Below are 23,484 nucleotides of genomic sequence, written 5' to 3' on the forward strand. Positions count from 1 at the left end.
TCAAATCCACAACTTAAATGTCTTGGTTGTTATGTTGTGGGTTCTTAAATATAGCAACGACGGCTCAAATGTGTATCCTTATTTATAACTCAGGCTATGTTCGAATATAGCTGAGTTGATATATAATTTCTGGCTTGAAATTAATTTTGAGCAGAGCCTGAGCAAATTGTCTACATCCCCTAGATATAGTACATTGAGAAGGAGTCGAATAAGATAATTACAGATAGAGTGATGAAGATCGGCAAGTAGTTTATAAGCATCTTATATTTGTTACATTTAATTTTATGATTGATTTGGTCCTTGATAAGATTTATAGTTTTTTTTATACCCTAGCTTTAAGTGTTTTGCATGTAAAATATCTTGTGTCATTTGCCTAACTTAATCTTTATTATTTTGCATCTATACATTATATTGGTGTGTGGTAGATTCATTTCCTAGGATTGTTTATGCATGAATACTGATATTCAATCCGTTTTCACCTTTATATAGAGCTTACTTATTTCCACTCTATCGGGTAAAGTAGGAACTAGGATTCAACTCGATTCAAGCTTAATACTATTCAAAATTAATTTTGGGTGGAGCTTGATCAGAAACCGGTTTGCTTGAACTCGGATCAATTTAGTTTAAAATATTAATATAGATAGTTTGAAAGGATTAGATATTTGATCTAATAATTTAAATATATTATCTCAATCTGTCTCCTATGGAGTTGAATCAAGCATTCTTGGATCCAAGCTTAAATCAAACTCGAGCTGCTCAATTTGATTAAGCTTTGAATTAGACTCGAGTTAAACTTAACATCAGTCGGCTTCTTTAATGCTTAAGCTTGGCACGAACTTGAATTAAAGTAGAGTAGAATTCCACTTATTTAAATTTGAAGGCCATGTTAAGCTTGAAATTAATTTCTAGTCAAGCTTGATGATAGCCGCCACGTAGCTAGCAGCTCTCTTATAAGTCCAAACTCACTGTTGGGCTCGTCGACCATATGGCGGGAATCAACTCCTCGCCACGTGGCCACACCACCAGCGTTTCCCGCCAATGCCCCGTTCCCGCCAAAACGGAACGTTACGACGTCGCTTCCCGCTCCTTATAACCCCCATCCCGCCATTTTCCCTCCGCCGGTCCAAAATCCCTAGACCCTACCGAGTCCTCCCACCCCAAAATGGAACCCCTCGCCCCATCTCAGCGGTCCACCAGATCCACCAAGAAGCCCCCGTCGTCTCCCCTCCCTCCGATGAAGCCCTCGCCTGCCGCAGTCAACGACCGCAACCAGATCTGGACGCCGGAGAAGCCGGCCCATCTCCCCCGGCGGGCGAGGAACCGGAGCGTCGCTTTCTCGGTCAAGGAGGTGAAGCAGGTGGCGCTCGGGCTTCAAAGGCCCGAGAAGGGATCCGTCGATCGAGGTCGAGATCTCGATGGATCCGATGAAGATCTCCTGCGTGTGGAACAGCAGCTGGGTGCTGGATCGGGGGCAGATCGAAGTCCAAGTTCTTCGAGACCCAAAACTCAGATCAAGCTACCAGAGAAGTAAGTTCTTACTATGTTTAATTGGGTCCAAATTTCTTATAGAGGATCCTCTTTTCTTTTTCTTTTTTTCTTGTAATTTTAGATTTTGGGGGTTCTTAGAGTTATATAAAGTTTAGATATTTGACATCAATATGTTTTTACCCTGCATTTTAAGTAAGTTCTGTTGCTGTAGGCCTAGAATTACCTGTGACTTTTAGTTTCTCCATTAAAAGTTATCGTTTTTTGGCGGTCAGGTATGAGATTCTTTGTGAGTTCTTCAATTCCATGGAAAGCTCAATCCGGTTGCTTCGTTTGAAAGGATCTACGACAACATTTCCAAACATCTGTACTAGTATTCAGCATTTGACAGAAAGGTACCCATTTTCTCTCTTCCTGTAGTCAAATTAGGCCATATATTTTCACTTAGATTCTGGTTTGTTTACTGCATTAAATTGAAACAATGCAATTATCAATTCACTGGGCTTCGTACTGGGATTTGTCTCTTAGGAGGTTTACCTATGGACATTTGGCTCAGCTAATGTACATATTACCTGAAGCCATTTCAATCAAGAAGGTGCTCTTGCGTGATGAGGCTACTTGCTGCATGAAGCCGGAGCTTCAAGTCATATTACAGGTTGAGGCAATAGGGAAAGATACAAAGGGAAAGGGAGAAAGCAGGTATTCAGTATTGAGGAAAATTTTCAGAGAAAGGCTTGTGAATTTCCTCAAAGAACATCCAGAGGTACTGATACTATGCCCAGACTTATATTGTTTTGTTGGTGTTATACTGTCCTTACTAATTACTATCATTTTCTTTTAACTATTAGTCTCTTCTTATGACCAGAGCTCTTATCTATGACTCTTTTATTGCATATATATTTTAATTATAACTGATTAGCTCATATGCAAGAATGATGTACTTATATCTAAAGCTTTTCTTAGATGAAGACTGAGATCATGCTTCTCATGTTAATTGTGATGTCTTGCTAATTGTGAAGTAAATCCTCATGTTAATTGTGACGTCTTGCTTGCCAGGGAGATGACATTCCGGAAGAGCAACTGCCTCATCCATTTAGTCAAGCAAAACCATGCATACTTCCATCTCTACCAAGAGTCTTAACTCACTTGGCTTCTGTTGAATCGTCATCTAATGCTTCTTCTCAGCAGCAGTCGGTTATGCTCTCTCACATGTCTCAATCTTTTCGGCAGCGATTCTCCCAGAAGCTTATTCCTGATTCAGGCAAAACTCCTCTTGCATTCGTAAGAGGTGCTTCGTCAAAAGACAACAATTATGCTTCTGTTCCATCTCCTTTGAAATGTGCTCCAGAACTACCAATACTCAAGAAGTCATTACTCAATTCCCCTGTTTCATTCAGCCCATCCAGGACTTGTGGAACTATTACAGGAGATGTGAAAGAGCTAGTAAAGGCTGAGAATGACCCACTCTGTGAATCTAATGTCTTGGAGGGAACTCCTGCCAAACTTGTTTCTACTCCAGTAAGGCTAATGGCTGCTACACCAGAAATTCAAGCACCAAAGAGATATTGCCCAAGCACGGTTTGTGATTCCCCACCACTGAAGAAGGCAACAAAGCGAACAATATCATTTGCAACTCCGACAAAGATTACAAAAGCAAAGGAAGAAGAGCAAAATAGAAGCTTGCTTTCTGATGATGACGACATCCTCAGTTTTCTACCAGAGACGCTCTTGCAATCTGTGAGTTCTTCACTTTTAGAGTTGAAAAATAAAAATTACTTCTCAAAAGATTCTCTAATAAATACATCGCTTCAATTCAAATGACTGTAGAATCTTCTCTTATCAATCATTTCCATGTTATGAGTACTGAGTTTAGACAAAGGCTTGTTTGAATGGTGTTTCTCCTTGGCTCTTAACTTTTGATGGTTTATCCTGTCTTATATATCTTGTACATATTTAGATGCTGAAGCTGTCATGATCTGCTAGTTCATGCTAAATTTACCTGGTACATTTTACTGTGGTTTTGGGCACCTTTTGTGAAATAAGCTCAAGGATAACAGACTTAACATTTCTTGCTATAAGTTTTTCTGACGATAATTGCTTTCGTTCTTCATAGTTAAGAGAGAAGGAAATGAAATCTTTGGTGGACAAGGAGGCTGGTGTTGCTGATGCAGTTAGACGAGAAAAGTTGATAGCATGCTTACCTAGTATGTTAGATATTATCATACTCATCTATCAGTCAATGAAGCGATCAGTGATGACAAAACAAGAGCTTATTCACAAGATAATTGCAGGTCATTCAAAAATAGTTGATAGAGGTACTTTTATCTGGTAGTAGAGATTCATTTTTGACTATGCAAAATGAGGCTGATTGGAACTTGGAAGCTAAACTCTTATTCTGAATTTTCAGGTGAAGTCGAAGAACAGTTGAAAATGTTGCAAGAACTTGTCCCAGATTGGATCTCAGAAAAGATTGCATGCAGTGGAGATGTTCTCTGCTGGTGAGCTTACTAATTCTTAGATCTGTCTATATTCACTTTCTGCTTTCTAGTACAAGGGCCATAATTTGGTATAGTAAAAAGGTTAAATTCTGTATTTTATCATTATGTGAAATAATAATAAACATCTACTGTTTGACGTCAATAAGGAAGCTTCAAAGCTTTGATGTCTATGAGTTACATGGTAACTCACTTGTAGCAAGAATAATTGTTCTGGAAGTTGAGTCTGTATCTGGGATTCTGGAGCTGCCAGAGCAACTCTGATCTATGATCTTATTTGCATTTCATAAGCTTTGCATTACATGCTGAAAATTAGGGGTGTGCTGCCAACTTTAAATACGCTTTGTCCTCTTAAAAATCTACCAAAGAAATGCTGTAATTTGTCAGACTATCTGTATTGAAAGATTGATTTTAGCCTTTCCTATTATTCCTCACATAATTGTATGATCCTCTTCTCCAGTGTCAATATGGTATCTAGTCCTAAAGAGATTCGGCAAAGACTAGTGGAAGCGAGTAGAAAGACAACTTCCCTGGAGTCTGGATACTAGGAGCAACTTGAGGTCCATTATGCTTGTTGTTGCACAACATTTACCATAAAGAAACTGGAAGGAGGAAAAGGATGACGCAATTTACAAGCATTAACCGCTGTGAAAGTTCTTCTAGAGTTCACTCAAGAGCTGGCAGCTAGTTCCTCCTACCCATTTTCTTTTTGGTGTGCTTCCATCGATTTAGGGAGGGGGTTACATTATATTCTCCTCCTTTGAATTGTATTTAGAGCTATCCTTGGAGATAGCTTTCTTTAAATATGGTTAGCTGGTGTAAATATATTCCAACCTTCTATTGATGCCTTCAAATTTGCTCATCAGAAATTCTGCTCAGATCTTATTGCCATGTTAGAAAATCCTTCCAGTACGAATTCAATAGTCCTGTGGCCAGTAACTTACCATTTCATCGTGATAACAATTGACTACTTCATACACACCTAATATCTGTAAGTGATTACTAAAACCATATCTTTTTCCTCTCTGAGGCTTGCAAATCACTAAAACCATATCTAATCAAGAAATCAATCCACCACAATAGGTATAACAAGTAATAATAAGCACAATTAACATATAATAAAGAAATTAGTCCACCACAACAGGTACAATAAGTAACAAGTAAGCACAATTAACATCTAATCAAGTAATCAGTCCACCACAATAGATATAACAAGCAACAAGTAAGCACAATTAATATGTAATCATGTAAACGTTCCACTATAAAGGCTTGGTAGACAGCGACGTGAGGTGGAGGATTTTGGTGGGAGGAGTAAAGAAGAGGGTTTTGGTTGACTTGTGAGGAAGATGACGGCAATAGGCGAGTTGAGGCAAGTGGTAGGCAAGCTAAGGGTGGCGACATGGGGAGATGAGGGCGATGACATGGGGAACGACCGGTGGAGGCGAGATGAGTCAGTGTGAGGGTGAGGCATTGAGAGTGAGAGATTAAGGTTGGGTTAAGTTTAGTGTTTAGTTTATATAGTAAGGCTTGGTTTGTTGGCATGTTGACCCAACCCGACCTAACTCGATTCGTTCACTTAAATGGGTTAAACAAGTTAATTATTTAAATTTAAATATGACTAAATTATTAATTAGGTTAGACATGTTGAACTATTTATCACCCAACTAAACTCAAACCCGACTAAAATGCGGATTCTCAAGCCAGGACAATATTTGCCACCTCTAATCACAAGATAATATACAATGGCAGACTCTCAAAAGATTACCAAAATACTCCTATCTAATTGAAAATACTTTATCCAACTTAAAATGCCCTACCAACCCAAGATACCAAATCAAATCTGAAGTACGCTTACCACGCTATGAGACCAGATGAGAAATGATATTGGAAGAGAAAGAACTCGGCTTTTTAACTTTTGCTCGGATCCAAGTTGCCTTCTCTTGGCTTTAAGATTTAATTTTAGACAAAGATAAAGCCCATTGTCCCTAAAAGAGAAAAGAAAAAAGAGGATAGGGACAGGTTTATATTTTAAAAAATAATAGTTTACAGTGTATAGATTGTTGAAAGGTATTAATGTTAACACAAACGTAGAATGTTTTCTGTGTATATTTAATAAAAAATTAAAAATAGACTAAAATAGACTAAGAGAGAGCTTCACTCAAGGAAAAAAAAAAATTAAGAGAGGGCTCAATTTATAAATATTAAGAATACTGTGTACGTTAAATCGGTGAAAAGCAGGATGTTAAACGTAAATTTTCGTAAAAAATAATAAAAATAATCCTCTAACGATAGTTAGACAGAATTTTCCTCTTTTTCCTATTTTTTTTCAAACGGCTCTCTTCAGTAATTTTGAATTTCCCGACCATTTTATGACGAGTCGAGACTCGAGAGCCTACAAATAAGCCTCTTCCTCTGTCCTCTGTTCCTCAATTCTCATTTCTCTTTCCTCTCCTCTCCTTTCCTTTCCTTTCCTTTCCTTTCTTCTCCTTTCCTTTCTTCTGTTCCTCAATTCAAGCGTCTCTCTCCGTCTCCGCGATATTATCATAGATAGAAGATGGCGATTCCATTGGTTGTGGTGGTGGTGGTGGTGGAGGAGGAGGAGGAGGAGGAGGAAGAAGAGAAGGATTCTGGTATTCCTCGCCCTCTGTGTGTGTGTGTGTGTGTGTGTGTCTTAACTGATCTTTAGATTCGAAATTGGAATTTATTCATGTTTATTCGTTATCTTTTCTCCCTATCTTTCTTGTGCTTTGGTTCAGATGGCTAATCAACATTTGTAGAAATAATTCTTGATTATTTAATCGAGTCTTAGGCTTTCTTTCAATCTTCTTTAGACTTAATTTCTGTTTTCGATTTAAATATGGTATTTATTGTGTTTCTTGTCCATTCTAATTTGTTATTTTATTATGGCTCTCTCTCCCTCTCTCTCTGCTATTTACCCCAATTCTTATTTTATATTCCATTTCACCCACGATGCCTGCAATCCAAGATTCTTATTCTTCATTACAACAAAGAAGAGATCGAGGAGGATAGCCTAATTCCTGAAGCCTCTCTCTCTTTCTTGCCATCTTCGGTTTGATTACGGGCAAGATTGCTTTCCTCGCGCTTTATAATTCCTATCCTCGTGAAGTGGGTTTTAATCGTTTTTTATGTCATTGTTTCCTCATTTACTCGTTATTTTAACCTTAAAGTTAATAAGATAATTCCCCTACATTTCAGCAACGTACAACTACTATATTTGATGCTCTATATATGGAATACTTTGTAGTACCAAGCTCTAATTAAGCCAACTGATCTGTATTTGATGGTTCCCTGTGCAGTGTCATTGCAATTTTAAGAAAATTTAAAGGTCTACTCCACAATAACTCCCTGCTTTTCTAATCTCTCCGGTAAACACTAGAACTTCTACGTTTGTTGCATGACTAGATTGGCTTTCGTTTTCAATTTGGAATTGCCTTATTCCCATCTTTTATTTTTTAGTAATGAAAAAATTTCACAGTATTCTTCTATAACTTATCACTGATGCAGGCTTTTTTACTTTCCAGTGACGATCAAAAGAAAGTCAGGTGTTCACTGTTCTTTACTGAATCAGATGTGGAAGAGATGAGGGAAACATTCGATCATTTCTGTACTAGGTTACTCTACAAAGTTTTATGGTCTTATAATAGCACTGGTATTGATCTGATGCAGTTTGTTAGTGACAATCAGAAAATAAGTCACACAATAGCAGTCATTCACTGAATCACGTGGAAGAATTGATGATGCCTTTCATTTCTGTACTAGGTTACTTCATAGTCCTGTGCTCTTCCAATCACACCGATTGATTTGTTTGTCCCCACTAGGCAAGTATTACTGTGGCTGAAATCTACCTGAGGATCATTTCTACCAAAGCCTTAAGAAGGTTATCTCTGCAATGGCAGGTACATTTCTCACATTATCTCCTTTTGCTGTCAGTATCATTTTGTAAGAAACTAAGAGCTAGTGGCTTAAAATGATGTAATTTTGCAGTGTAAAGACAATTAGGTCCTGTTATCATCAGAATCCCAAGATGCACTGCTCCATTAACTAATAGATCCAGACAAGGTAGGGTTTGTAAAGGACAGGTATCATGGTAAAAGTTGCCAAGATCATAACATGCTCATTGGTTCTTCTGTGCCTTTAAGTCATTAAAAGAGTTTATATTTTATAAAACAGAGACTCACTCTTTCTAGCTAGTTTTCAGAGCTGCTTCTTTAATAGTTTAGCTTATGAAAAAATATTATGAAGAGTTGCGTAATAGCTTTTATTGTGATGCATATATGAAGCGACTGTTTTTGCTTGTTGTGAATAAGAATTACTTTCCTAATTGTGAGCCTAAAGCTGCAATTAGTATGTTGTTCCATAGCACTTTTAGCAAAAATAATCTCTTTGATCACCTTTTGGTGCAAAAGTAGGAACTCCTATGAGTCTGACAAATTACTTGCTGTATAGGTATCAAGGAATTATCTATTTTAATGCAATCCATTGTGATGCACATTGATTTACGTTATCAGTGATTTAGTGTTTAGTGAGTACATAATAATCACGATATATTAGGATGTTACTCTCTCACTCTCTCTCTCTCTCTCTCTCTCTCTCTCTCTCTCTATATATATATATATATATATATATATATATATAAGAAACTGCATTTTCATATATTACTTCAATATATCTTAAGCAAATATTTTAAAGGTGAGTAGATTAGTAGTATATGTTACTGCTCTAGAAAATGAGTTTGTTGAGCATAAACTTGTAAATAATATAATTAGTACTTTATTATTATATCAGTATGTCTTCATGAAATATGGAAATATTTAAAAAATCTTTGGTCTTTCTAGATTATGAGTATCTCTACTTGGTGTATGTTAAAACTTGTATCGCATACACATATGTTTATTGAAGATGAATTGGCACAATTATTAAAATATTAATTCATGATATGAGAACTTTATAATATTCCAAAAATTGGTATATTATTATATTTTTCCCGTTCTACATCACTCCCATATAGAAGATAATTTAATGCTTCATATAAATGTATATGTAACATGCATGCATTGTATAAAAGTGGGTTTTACATATATATAGTATGCAATGGTACATATTAATACCATATATGATTAATTGATTATTTAGCTTGACTTTAGTGATGTAATAGAACAATTTTCAAGTATATTTACAGGCTATGGTTAGTGAAAGAAAAAAAAAATATCCTGTTGATGGAATTCTGTGGTTCCTCTCTACGAGCTAATGAGCAAATAAATTGTTGCATTCCCAGTGCTGAACATAAGATAGATAAAAAAGGACCAATATATCTTTTAGTCTAGCTTACAATATGATAGTAAAAGATCACTTTTCTAATTTGATTCACTGTCCTTGGAATCTACTTCATGTAGGTTGGGGATAGCGTGCATATATTTTTCAAGTTTACAACCCTTATAATGATGAAAGGAGAGTGATGGTAGGAGCATTAGCTAATAACTACTGATTGGATGATGTAATGGTTTAATTGTTATACAACCTTTTTCTGCCATAATTAGGTTTTGATATAGAAATGGATCATCTTTAACAGAATTTTTTTCCTATGAAAGATGTTGTTTTCTGTTTTGAAGAACTTGTTTGTTATTTTTAATTCCTATTTATGATGATATTTCTAGAAAATTTTATTTATGAAAGAATTTAACAGTGATATTCAAGGTTCTAAGTATTGGTTTCAAGTTCTTGAAAATACGATACGATATATCCATTTCGGATGATTCGGATCGGAAATTGGCCAAGTTGACCATATCGGCCAATCCGTTTCGGTGATACAGATAGAGATTGGCCGATATTTCAACCCATGGTGATAATAACTGAATAGATTGAGAGAGATAGAAAATTACAGGATTCTATTTTCATTTTATGTATTGAGGAGCGTAAGTTCTACACTTTTGGTATATGAATACTTTCACTAATGGTAGCTAAAGTTAAGTTCTACAATTTCACTGATGATTCTTTACAAGCAATTTTCTGTTTGATCAAAGCAAAAGAATATTGCAATATTTTCTGACTAAATGAACATTTGGTTAAATAAGATAGAACACATAAACGTTGCTTGTCTGTATTCAATACAGGATAGTGCTTTCATCCTAGATTCATATATTCCTTTGATCTAGAAAAAATCTTGGGTATTCTTTGGTTCTACATTGTAGCTGCTACTTCCTGTGATATATTCTGATTAACATTTATGATCAAAATAGAATCTGTAGAGAAGATATTTGTGCTTAGCTTGATTCTCAAGATCTTGTTATGATGAATATGGTTATGACCTAAAACTGTTTAGATATCCACAGGTTAGGTGGATCAAATATTTAATTATTTATGCTTAGATTTTTTTATTATCTTCTTCAGATCAATGAGATGTAAATGTTTTATTCTTCTCTAGTTCTTGCTTTGCGGAAACAAAGATTGATTGGGTGAATTCTGGTTTCAGAACTTTGTCTGTGGTATGCCCTTCTCTCTTTTCTTTTTTGCATCATATTTGCTTTGATTTGCGTCAACACGTCTTCTGCCATCTTTATGATCTTGTTTGGTCCTCACATGGTGCTAATTGCTAAATCTAATCCATGTTGATGATTTATAATATCTAGATGATCCAACTTCTCGAGTGTTAATTGTAACCATTGATTATGCTGCAATCTTATCCCCATTGATTTGTTATCTATGTCCTGGCCATTTATCAAATGGTTCAAATTTTTTATAGTAGCATAAACAAATTTTTTTTGATGTCGATACCTAATGCTTTGTATGTTGATTTCAAAAATTCTAATTTTGCATCTACAAGTCAAATCTGCATTCTTATGTCCTGCTTTTTTTCTTATCATATTGGCATAAGTTATTTAACTTACAGTTTTATTTGCAAAAGTTTTGTTGTTCTAAAATTCTATCTAGTACATCTTTTCATTCCACACCAGATTTTCTTTATCAATGTTTCTTGTAAGTATATGTATTAAAGTTTCTTGCTTTTAAACAATTATTTTTATCTTCTTTTTGCCCTAATTTAAGCAACAATTATTTAAAAGAACCATTCATCAATCTTATTTAGTAGATGATGCTCCTCTTATGTGTATCATCAATCGAATATAAAGATCTTCATCTGAGTCATAAATTGAATCTAATCTGCTATCCGTCTTTACATTTTGAAATTTGCATTGAACCTTATCAACTGGATCACATTTTCTTTCAATAATATTACTTCTATAGTAATGTGGGACTCTATGTTCAAAAGTTATATTTCTCTATCGTGTAGCGTCTCTAGACTATCCCATTCTTAGACTAACTCTTTGGAAATGTTGATCTTAAGATGCGTGAGCTTGTATTTCAGCTTAAGAAATTAGACTATTCATGTGTGAATCCTTGCACACATGCACATGTTCTTGCATGTATAAATCTGTGGTTGCATTCAGGAGATTGCTCACCTGTGCACGAGTTATTCTTAACAGATACTTGAATTTGGTAGGCTGCTTGTTTGTCTGTGCATGTTACAATGTTGTTTCTTTGAGCACAAGTTCATAAATGCATGTGCATACATGTGTTAGTATGTTCCTTGTATGTGTGTGCGCCTTCCTTTCAATGTTGGCTTGTGGCTCTTCTTTTTATGTTGAGGTGCTGATAGTGGTTTGATAATAGTTGTTTCTGTAGTTGTTGCTCCAATTGGGTTGGTGTTTGCGGTGATGTTTGTTGATATTATTGTTTATGAATTGATGATAATAGTGGTTATCTTTGCATACATGTTTTAGTATGTTCCTTTCGGGTGTGTGCGCCTTCCTTTCAATGTTGTGCTTCTGGCTATGAGGTGCTGATAGTGGTTTGACAATAGTTGTTTTGGTGTTTATGGTGATGTTTGTTGATATTATTGTTTATGTATTGATGATAATAGTGGTTATCTTTGCATACATGTGTTATTATGTTCCTTGTATGTGTGTGCACCTTCCTTTCAATGTTGTGCTTGTGGCTTTTCTTTTTTATGTTGAGGTCCTGATAGTAGTTTGACAATAGTTGTTTCTGTAGCTGTTGTTCCTATTGTTTTAGTGTTTGTAGTGATGTTTGTTGATATTATTATTTATGTATTGATGATAATAGTGGTGATACAAAACGTGGTGGAGAAAGATGAAAGAGAAAAATAAGAAGGGAAGGAATGAGGTTTCATATCTCCACCCTAAGAAATGGTTTCACACCAAAATTCTCTAGAGAGCAAAATCATATAAACTTTCATTAACCTCCAAAGAAAATATGACGGGTCTATATATAGATCTATTATGGAATTAAGCAAAAAACACCCCTACATAGGAAATAAACAAAAGACACCATAAATAAATCAAAATCAGAACCAGATCCCTATAGAAGGGATCATCAACTGTGGGCACCTCTTGTGCTGGTACACACGCCATCGATTCTTATCAGTGATGTTCGCATCATTCTCCTCGAGTGGGAGAGAATTCAACTCCGTTGAGTGTACTGCTCTGCTGCTCTCATACTGCTCTAAGATATCAGGGTGATGCACCTCCAAATCGTGGCGATCAAGCCACGTATCATTAGATGTAGGTCATCCTTTCCAACGTACTAGATACCGTTGGGATCCACCTTCTCTAGTTGAAATAATCTCATCATCTAAAATTTTATCAATTTCGTCTGCTGTGTTAGGTAGAATATTAGGAAGTGGAGGTAAAGAGGATCTCTCATAAATAGGCTTATTGATAGGCTCAGTATCTAGTTGGTTATCTGGGGTAAAATTTGGACCTTTATAAGCTACTAGATCCTCAATATTAAAAGTAGAACTAATGCCAAAATCACTGGGGGGATCTAAAACATAAGCATTATCATTAATTTTCTTGAGAATTTTAAAAGGTCCAGCACTTCATGCATGCAACTTTTTGACAGTTCCAAGTGGGAACCGTTTCGTACGTATCCGGACCATCACAAAGTCTCCAACATTAAATTCTTTGAATCTCCTTAGATCAACTCGAATTTTATAATTAGTATTATTTTGAGCAATTCTGTTACTGATTTCTTTATACAAGTCATGAATATGTGATGCGAATGCAGATGCAGACTCAGACAACCTATGATAATGGGACATAGGAATGAGATCTATAGATTGTCTAGGTTTGTAACTATATACTACCTTAGTTGGACTTAGACCTATTGATCTATTAACGAAATTATTATATGCAAATTCAACAGTTGGTAGTTTTTGATCCTAGTCTCTTAGATTCTCGCCGACAAGAGTTCTCAGTAGGTTACCTAAGCTTGTGGGTGGAAAGCGGTTGAATACTGAAGCTTGGTTCCCATCTTATGCCATAGGGTTTTCCAAAAATAGCTAGTGAATTTCACATCCCTATCTGATATTATAGTTTTTGGTAGCCCGTGTAGCTTAACGATTTCATCAAAATAGATTTTAGCAACTCGAGAGGCGTCAAAAGTTCGGGAACAGGGTATAAAGTGGGCAATCTTTGAAAATCAATCCACCACCACAAGAATGGAATCGTGCTTTCGGATGGTCTTTGGAAGTCCAAGTACGAAATCCATACTAACATTTTGCCAAGGACAATTAGGAACAGGTAAAGGCGTGTACAATCCTGTATTTTGCTTTCGCTGCTTAGCAAGTTGACATGCATGGCATCGATTAATAAGTCTCATAACATCTCTCTTTAAGCTTGGCCAGAAAAATCAATGTTCCGTAGCTTCAATAGTTTTCGCATGCCCAAAATGTCCAGCTAAACCCCTAGCATGCAATTCCCAAATTAAAAATTCCTTTAACAAGGTGTTGGGAATGCGTAACTTTCGAGACTTAAATAGATAGCCATCCTGTAAGATGAAACCATCTACTTCTTCAGTCGCTCTATCGCTTAATAAATTGTAAACTTCATGAAAATCCGAACATGATTCATAATTAGTTTTGATTTTATCAAACCCTATTACTTCTGCATTCATCCTTGAAAGAAAAATCATGCGACGACTCAGTGCTCAGCCGCTTTGTTGTCTATTCCAGACTTTGTGTCGCAAGGTGTACGTATAGTTCTAGAGAAATTCAACCCACCTACCATGTCTAGCGTTAAGCTTTTTCTGGGAGTTAAGGTAACGAAGAGCTTCATGGTCAGAGAAGATTACGAATTCTTAAGGAAGCAAATAATGTCTCCAATGGCGAAGAGATTGAACCACAACATAAAATTCTTTATCGTAAGTGGTATACTGTTGTCTAGTTTCATTCAGCTTTTCACTAAAGTAGGCAATCGGATGACCTTCTTGGCTCAGGATTCCTCCTATACCAACTCCAAAAGCGTCACAAGTAACCTCAACAACTTAGTAAAATCGGGGAGTCGCGTGATAGGGGCTTTCACTATTTTCTTTTTGATTTCAGTGAAAGCTTCAGTGGCACTTGCTGACTATTCAAATTCACTTTTCTTGAGGCATTTTGTTATCGGAGCCATAATGGTACTAAGCCCCCTGATGAACCGACAATAGAAGGTAGCGAGCCCATGAAAACTTCTCACGTCTCTTATGATACGAGGTTCAGGTCATTCATTAATAGCTTTGACCTTATTAGGGTCAGCAGACACTCCTTCAAATAAAACAATAAAACCCAAGAAAGCAACTTTGTTTGTCAAAAAGGTATATTTCTTAGGGTTTGTATACAGTTGCTCTCTCCTCAAGACAGCGCAGACTTGACGAAGATGATCTATATTTTTCTCTCGAGATCGACTATAGATAAGGATGTCATCAAAGTATACGACTAAAAATTGTCTCATAAAAGGTCGTAATATTTGAGTTATCACTCTCATAAAAGTACTCGGAGCATTAGTCAAGCCAAAAGGCACAACCGTCCATTCATATAACCCATCTTTTGTTTTAAACACAGTCTTCCCTTCATCTTCAGGGCGTACGAATTTGATAGCCACTTTTTAAATCTATCTTTGAAAAGATCGTGGCTCCTGCCATCATGTCTAGCACGTCATCCAAACGAGGAATGAGAAAATGGTATTTTACCGTTATTCGATTAATGGCGCGGCTGTCGACGCACATGCGCCAGGTTCCATCTTTCTTTGGCGTTAACAATGCGGGAACTACGCAAGGACTCAGGCTTTCTTTCAAAAAGCTTTTTCTCAATAACTTGTCAACTTGCCATTTGAGTTCAGCATGTTCAGTTAGGTTAAGTCTGTAATGAGGCAAGTTAAAAAGAGATGCACCCAGGACGAAATCGATAGCATGTTGAATATCTCTCATTGGTGGCAATTCATCCAGGAGATCCTCTAAAAAGTCATCCGAGAATTCCTCAATCAAAGCAGTGGTTTCAAAAGGAATCGATTCATTAGGCTCGTTCAGAATTTCTCAAGCAGCAAGAATTAGAATAGGAGTTCCTTTACTCATCTCGCGTTCAATGCTCCTCACATTAATCAAGTTGACTTTACTGTCCGAGTGGATGGGATTAGACTTCTTTTCCATCTTACCACTTCTAGGCTGCGATGGAAGAATTTTGATCTTCTTATCGTGTTCAAACATGCAAATATTTGAACGATCATAAATATACACATCATTATCAAATAGCCAAGGCCTTCCAAGGATAATTTGACCCACATCCATGGTCAATATATTGCACCAGATTCTATCTTTATAAGTCGTGAATTCAGTTGGAACCAAACATCGCTCTTTTATCTCAAGCGTGGTTAAATTAATCCACGAAACTTTGTAAGGATTAGGATGGGAAATCGCTCTCAGGTTTAGTTTTGAAATAATGGTGGAGGACACGGCATTTATACAACTCCCACTATCCACAATTACTTTACAATTTTTGCCTCCAATTTTTGTGAACATGTGGAAAATGGAGCTACGCCTCCAATCATCATTGACTTTAGGTTGAGAGAGGGCATATCTAACAACATGTAACCTTGTGGAGTCTATGTGCCTCAGGCATCCTATGGTAGTTTCTTTCTCTTCGTCTTCAAAATCTACTTCATCATCGTCTATATGGTGAACATATCTATCAAAGTCTTGTTTAGAGTCTTCTTCGAAGGGTTCCTCAATTAAACTTTTTTTATACGGGCTCGCACAATTTGCAGCAACATGTCTATAGTCTTGACACTTATAGTATTTGATCCAAGGATGAATCTTAGAAAAGTCTTTCTCGACACTCTTACCTTTGTATTCTACTTTGGATTATGAAGGGCTAGGGGCAGATCGGTTAAAAGATTGATTGGTAGACTTGGCTTGATGAGGACCTATGGAGGATTTATGAATTAGAGGTCTTGTTTCGTAATTTCTTGAGATGTGGTTAGGTCTACTCCTCTAAGTCTTGAACTAAGCTGTAGGTTTTTTCCAAAGTATCAATGTTACGGGCAAAAAGTTCACTTCTCAACTCTTCACGCAGGCAAGCTCTAAATCTGGATAAGATTTAGGGCTTTTTCCAAAGTAAGCTGTAGGCTTTTTCTAAAGTATCAATGTTACGGGCAAAAAATTCACTTCTCAACTCTTCGCGCAGGCTAACCCTAAATCTAGACAAGATTTGCATAGGGGTTTCTGATTCAATCACGCTACACCGAACAAGCGATTCATCAAAAGCCGCAAGGTAATCTTTAGCTGACTTACTCCCTTGGGTAAGTCGGTTCCATCTGTCTAGAGTTTAGGGTAATAAGAAGGTGGGAGATATTTACGTTTTAGCTCATTTTTCATGTCAACCCAAATTTCTATTAGAAGCTCACCCCTACTCTCACAAAGAGTCTCAACGTTGGTCCAGTATTGATTTGCTTGCCCAGTCAATTTCATGGCAGCAAACTTGACCTTTCGGATTTTCAACATCATACCATTTAAAATAATGGTCCATGTTTTTGATCCAGTTCAAGAAGTACTATGGATCTAAACGACCATCAAACATCGGAGTATCAACTTTAATACTTCGAAGGTACCGTTCATCACGATCTCGTTCATTCCTTTGAAAGTATTGACGAGGTAAAAGAGTGGGAGATTCACCACGTTCAAGGTCAAGGCGGTAATTATTTTGAGGAGCGTTGTGCTCACGGGGTCTTTCTACCCTATGTAGTCGTTCATCGGTCACCTATTGATACCCAAGTAAAGTATCATGAATATCTCTAACTTGTTGAGCTAAGGTACCTAGTTGACCCATAATATCATCGAGCTTCTTAATAAGTTCGGGATCCATACTGCTACTGCTGGACTCACTAGAATCACTGAGGAGATAAGCCTTACCTCTACTTGTTGGCATATACTAATATGCAATGAATGGGTTAGGTATTGCTTTATTTTTATTTTATGCTTGCTAATTTAAATAAAATTAAATAGTGTTCTAACCTAATGGAATGCAGACATCTCCTAAATTTAATCCAAATACAAATGTCTTGATTTAAATGATATGAGATGATATGCTATGCAGTCAAGAAAATCTTAAAAATGAATACTTAATTTTTCCATTTAGGAGATTCAAAGACTAATGTCAAGATTTAATAGTTTTTAAACAAAAGTCACATTTAATAAATGCCAAGCGCTTTAAATTGCTTTCTAATAATTAACATAATACTAATATTCTATTCGACACAGTTCAGCTCTTAATATCAGGACTAAAGCATATAAGGTTTCTATGTAATCTCTCATTCACTATATGTGGACAGCAGGAACTGATAAAAGTTTAGAGATGATACTAGAAAAGAATGACCCAAAAATATTTAATACGATGAAAAGAGCATGTACCTGACCATCTGAAAAAAAAGAATTGAAATTTAATTATTTTCTTTCACCCTTCTTTCTCCTCTCTTCATCCACAATTTCTTATGGTACAGGTCTCTTCCGTCAGCACCAGTGAATGGTCAGCAGCAATGTCGGCGACGTCGGCAGCAAGGCCTGAGATAGTGGAAAGATCGGACGGTCCGACGGTGATGTCTACAGTCAGCTACGGTGGGGAACGAGGCACGACGATCACTCCCTCCGATAGTAGCGATCAATCTCAGTTAAGGTAACGGGAGATCAAGGCACGGGCGTCGGCGTCGTCAATAATGGTTGCAGGCATCAAAAGGGACGACATCGTCAGTGAAGAACGTAGTCGTCGGAGGTGGAGAAGGTTGGCGTCGCTATCGAGAAGCCTTGGTAGTGGCGTCGTCGGTGGAAGGCGTTGATGCAGCGTCGCCTTCGTCGGGTGGAGCAAACGGGCTGAGGCAGTGTCGTCGTTGAGCAATGGCGTCGAGGCGACGTCGTTGGGTGGAGCGATGGTGTTGGGTGGCGTCGTCGGGGCGGGATAGAACCGGGGCGACATCGTTTGGTGGAGTGACAGTGTCGGGTGGTGTCATCAGGGCGGGGCAAAACCGGGGCTGCGTCAGGGCAACAGTGACAAGGAATTGGCTAGGACTCGGTATGAGGTGAGGGAGAGGTTGGAAATGAAGATGGGTAACGGGTTGGGATGATGGTGACTAACGGGTTGAGGATTTAGTCTAATAGGTTTTGGGTTTTGGATTAGTGGGTTTTGGATTCAGGTTTGATGGGTTTAATGGGGTTGGGTTGGGTTGGAAGTGTTTGGGTTAATGGGTGTGAGTGAGTTTGGGTTGGGTGGCTAATGAGATTGGATTTGGAGCTGATTTGAAGGGGTTGGTTTCAAGTTAGGGAGGAAAAATTTTGAAAATTGGAAATATTGGAGGGAGAAAAAAAAAAACAGTCTAGGAAAGATGGGATTTGTTGGGATTTTAAGAAGAAAAAGGAAATTTGGTTGGAAGTTTAGAGAAAAGAGGAATTGGTTGGGATTTAACAGAAATTTAGAGTCAAAAATGGAAATTTTTGAAATTTTGAAACACTGGAAATTCAAAAAATTTTTTTCAATCTATAAAAAATAAATAAAGATGGACCAGTAGATCACTGAATAATGCAACAACAATTAATTTTTGAAGGACTTGGAATCTTACGTGGTGGTGATTCCGTTATGACAACAGACTCTTTTTGTTTCTCGTCGACGGTAATTTCCTTGCTCGTTGTACAAGGAAAATCACATAAACTTTTATTAACCTCCAAAGAAAATATAACGGGTCTATATATAGACCTACAATGGAATAAGAAAAAAACACCCTACATAGAAAATAAACAAAAGACACCATAAATAAATCAAATCAGAACCAGATCCCTATAGGAGGGATCATCAGTTGTTGTCGTCTCCTACGCTGGTACACACGCCATCGAGTCCTATCAGTGATGTCTGCATCAATTGGTTATCTTTGCATACATGTGTTAGTATGTTCCTTGTATGTGTGTGTGCCTTCCTTTAAATGTTGTACTTGTGGCTCTTCTTTTTTATGTTAAGGTGCTGACAGTGGTTTGACAATAGTTGTTTCTATTGCAGTTCCTATTGTTTTGGTGTTTGTGGTGATATTTATTGATATTATTGTTTATGTATTGATGATAATAGTGGTTATCTTTGCGTTGGTGGTTGATTCTATTCCATTATTCTTATGTTGCTCTGATGATGGTGGTGCCTTAGATGGTGCTTGTTGACGACTTGATGATGATGTGGTTCATGTAGATGTGCTAGTAGTGGTGATGGTTTGAACAGTGTAAATATAGTTTGGTGATTTCTTTTTTGGTGATGTTTTTATATTTGATGATATTATTGTTACTTTTGCAATGTTGGTTGTAGTGGTGGAAAATGACAATAATGGTTTTTTAATTATGGTTTTTTGTTTATATTTTTCATTTTGGGGTATTGTGAGTCATTCTTAATTTCTTTCTTGTGTGATTGCTGATGTTATCTTGTTAATATTCATGTAATGTTGGTGGCGGTTGGGGTGTATTGGGAGTTGTAATTTGTTAGTGATGATGTTATTGTTGTTTTGATGTAGCCATAATGGTGATGATTTAAGTAGTGAACCTATAGTTTTATTAGTTTTTAATAATGTTACTATTTTGGACAACTATTATATTGTTTTACTATTGTAATGGACTTGTGTTCTGTTTGTGATTGTTTTATTGTTGCTGTAATGATGCCGGTGTTAGCGGTGATGATTGTTGATAATGATGTTATTGTTGCTTTTATCGATTTATTGCTATAGTGGTGATGATCGTAGTGACACAGATGTGTAGTCTTTTTAGGTTGTGATTTACAAATTACTAGGTCTTTGGTGGTGATGATATTGTTGTTTCTTGTTTCTAGTTTTTGCCTTATATAATATTATCATTGTCGGAAATGTTTATGTTGATTTGATTGTTGTAGTACTGATACCAAAGATAACAGTCGTAGTGCTGGTTTTAAAGGTTTTAATGGTAGTGAAATTAGTAGAAGTGGTTATGGATCTTTAGTGTTGTTTCCAATATTGCTGTCAATATGACTGAAATACTAGAGATGTGGTAGTGGTTTTCTTCATGCTAAAGTTTTACTAATTATTTTAATTTTCATTGATATTTTGTGATGCTAAATGATGTTTGTATTAATGATCTTATTGTTTGTATTACTATTTCCCTTGAGGTGACAACCAACCAATGATGCCAAATTTTTAATATCGACAACAAGAAAGACTTCATGATGTGGGCTTCATCTTCAATTTGACCAAAAATAAAATTGCTTGAGTCCACTTTTGGTCTAATTGTTGATTTTTAATTCAAATAATCAATTGAATTAGTCAATTGATAGATATAGTTGCCTATATGCGGGGGATGTCCGTATCGAGTTATTACCTAAATTGGAATAGTCAATTTAGGTAAGATGATCAATTAGAGTCCTATTAGGAAATAAGTTCCTATTAAAATCAGCTAGAATCAAAGTTGTTAACCTATTTAAGGGTTATTGCATGAGAAACAAAGACAAGTTGGAACAAGATTTATTTGAGATCTCTCACTCTCTCTCCTGGTCTTCTTCTTCTTCTGTCTCTCTCTCTCTCTCTCTCTCACACACACACACACACTTTCTTTCTCTCCCTTTCTCCTACTTTGTCTTAAGATTCTTCTCTAATCTCTTCTACTTCCTCTCTAAATCTCTCCTTCAATCTCTACTTTTTCGTTGGTTACTACTGCTGTCCAGAAAATTCCATTAGTGAAAGAGAATCTTTGGGTGCCTGGACGTGAAGATGAGGATTTTGTTTCAAAGTAAAAGCACTACTATTCCATTTATTCGTAAACCTAAACTCTAAAGTTTTTTCTTACACCATATTTTAGGCCTTTCTACTATCAACGTACCTATTTGAGAGTTGAGAAAGCTACTTATTTGAGTGGTTTTCTCTCCTTCCATCTAGTAGTGATCCTTTTAGTCAATTAACTTTTTATCAGTTATTGCTTACTATTTTACTTTAGTTACTTATTTGGGTCGATTGTTCTCTAAAATATTGTATGCATGCTAGATTTGCATCACTTCATCACCCAAGCTGACTGGGAAGTAATTGTCAAACTTGTGGCAATGGTTTTATTATTTAATTTTCTATCTAACAGGTTACTGCTATGACCCGAGATCGAAATCATGACCTGTCATGCATCTCAATATGCTTGAGATACATGAAACCTTACTAACACTTCCTAAGTGTACAATGGCAAGAATAAATAAACGAAGAAGATCTGCTTTATTAAATTTAAACTAATTGCAATGAACATAAAACAATGTTATTGTTTGAGTTTCCAAACGAAATAAAATTAATATTTAATCTAAAGCATAAAATCTAAAATAGAGAAAAGGTAAATAGGTAAGTCCTAAGCGGAGGTGGGGTGCTTCTTTGTTGCGCTTCGGGTGCTTCTTCTTCTTGGGCATGACGTCGACGATTATGGCTTTGCAAGACGACATTGCAGTAGCACTTTGTTGATCGCAATAGCGTATCGTCGATTGCAGCAATACTTAGTCGATTAGCTCTGATACCACTTGTCATGGACTTATGCTTTTTCAACTTTTTTGCAAGTCCGTAAGGCACTTCAACTTTTTCGTAAGATAAAGTAAGCCTTGAAGTAAGGTCAATATAGAAGCAAGAAAGGAAAAAAGAGCCTTCATTGACACTTAGAGAAATTTTTTTCTTAAGGAAGTTTCATTTCTTTTCATTTACTCAAACATTAGATGTCTTTACAAGTAATGTATTTAAGCCTTTATATAGGAAAAAAACTTAGCTACTAAGTTAACCTAATAAATATCTTTTCTAGATATTTAGAAAGGAATGGAGAAGATCAAATATGTGTCGTCTTTTGCCCTTGTCAATCTAGCAGTAGATAAGCTTGAGGCCTGTCCAGTAGTGGATAAGCTTGAGTTGCCTAATTATCATAGTATCCTCTCTCATGTCCAGCTTAACCATTTGTATTGCTGATGCCTTTGGGATTGCGATTTCAGCTAAAATACCAATAGGGCTTCATAGTGGGCTTTATTAAAAAATATTTTCTTGCCCATTACTCTGTACTGTCAAGATGTAGAGATCACACCCCTCAAGATAATGAACATGTGCTAGTATCATGCTATTATGTAAGCAAAATAAGTGCGAGCTAAGCCTAGCCAGCCCATCCTACCAAGGGCTTGGCAGGGCTATGCAGTAAAGCCCAAGTATTTTCCTCCTTCGGGTCGCTAGCTAGGAAGGATAGACAAGAAGGGGAAGGGAAAGATGAGAGGAAGGTCGCCACATTCCAAGGAGGAGGACGACAATGAATGACCAAATGCTTGGACACACCACTAGAATGACATTGGAGAGAAAGGTAGAGTGCTTATAGGGGTTTTTATCGAGGTTGGACTAGCGAGAGCGACACCGAGGGGAGGGAGGTCAGCATTATATTTTTCTCACTTGTTAATTTGTTCAGATGTGGAGGGTTGAGAAGCTCCATTGAGAAAGAGAGGAATGGGAGGAAGAAAATGGTTTGGAGACTGGGAAAAATTAATAAAAAAAGGCAGAGGAGGGAGATTGCATCCTCGTGCTTTTTTTTTATTTGAATAGCCTAGCTATATTAAGTTGACCTATCCGCCTGCCGGGATAAAAGCTTCCTCCAAAATAAGGTTACATAATTCTAGGGGTAATGGGTCCGTCGGTCCAAGCCTAACCGACCCCAAACTCCTCTTTCCACATTTGGCCGCCCAGTCGGCCACTTTGTTCCCCTCTCGCCTTACATGACTCAGACGATAATTTGCAAAAGAGCTGAGTAACTCCGTACACTCAGAAACTAAACCCCTAATATTCCACGGACAGCTAACCCTTTTCTACATGATCCGGACTAACTTCAATGAGTCGGATTCAACCTCCACCTTAGCGTAGCTCGCAGCAGTCGCAGTCCCAACTAGAGGGCGTGCCCCTCGGTTCGTAGCGTCGACTCGCCGGCGGACGGTTCCCACGCTGTCGCTACCAAGGAACCGTCCGCTGCCCTTATTACTGCCCCCGCCCCTCCGAGACGATCCACCCCGGAGAAAGCTCTGTCCACGTTGACCTTGATCCACCCATCCGCTGGGTGTGTCCACCTCGTCGCCTACGGCCTAGCCGGAGTGTTTCTTGGCCTGCCTTTCTTTGCGTAGTCCTTA

At 37.1% G+C, this 23,484-nt stretch overlaps 1 protein-coding gene and 1 long non-coding RNA gene across 5 annotated transcripts; both read left to right on the forward strand.

The window, feature by feature from the left end:
• Nucleotides 1–1,136: 1,136 nt before the first annotated feature.
• LOC140763307 (CDT1-like protein a, chloroplastic) lies at nt 1,137–4,833 on the forward strand. Its single transcript, XM_073101433.1, has 7 exons — nt 1,137–1,527; nt 1,761–1,880; nt 2,014–2,248; nt 2,542–3,222; nt 3,599–3,800; nt 3,893–3,983; nt 4,441–4,833. Exons 1-7 carry the CDS (start codon nt 1,163–1,165, stop codon nt 4,526–4,528), a joined length of 1,782 nt encoding a protein of 593 aa, XP_072957534.1. The 5' UTR covers nt 1,137–1,162; the 3' UTR covers nt 4,529–4,833.
• A 1,668-nt stretch (nt 4,834–6,501) lies between these two features.
• Nucleotides 6,502–18,458, forward strand: LOC140763648 (uncharacterized). Of its 4 annotated transcripts, XR_012104859.1 has the most exons (7): nt 6,502–6,610; nt 7,298–7,366; nt 7,523–7,650; nt 7,761–7,897; nt 7,986–8,060; nt 10,423–10,483; nt 17,825–18,458. It is a non-coding gene; the product is annotated as an uncharacterized lncRNA (long non-coding RNA). The 4 variants fall into 4 exon arrangements; XR_012104860.1 differs by lacking the exon at nt 10,423–10,483; XR_012104858.1 differs by lacking the exons at nt 10,423–10,483; nt 17,825–18,458 and having other exon boundaries at nt 7,986–8,191.
• Nucleotides 18,459–23,484: the final 5,026 nt, after the last annotated feature.

This window comes from Typha angustifolia, chromosome 7, assembly GCF_048772165.1.
Source record: "Typha angustifolia cultivar Huaian chromosome 7, ASM4877216v1, whole genome shotgun sequence".
NCBI lineage: Eukaryota > Viridiplantae > Streptophyta > Magnoliopsida > Poales > Typhaceae > Typha > Typha angustifolia.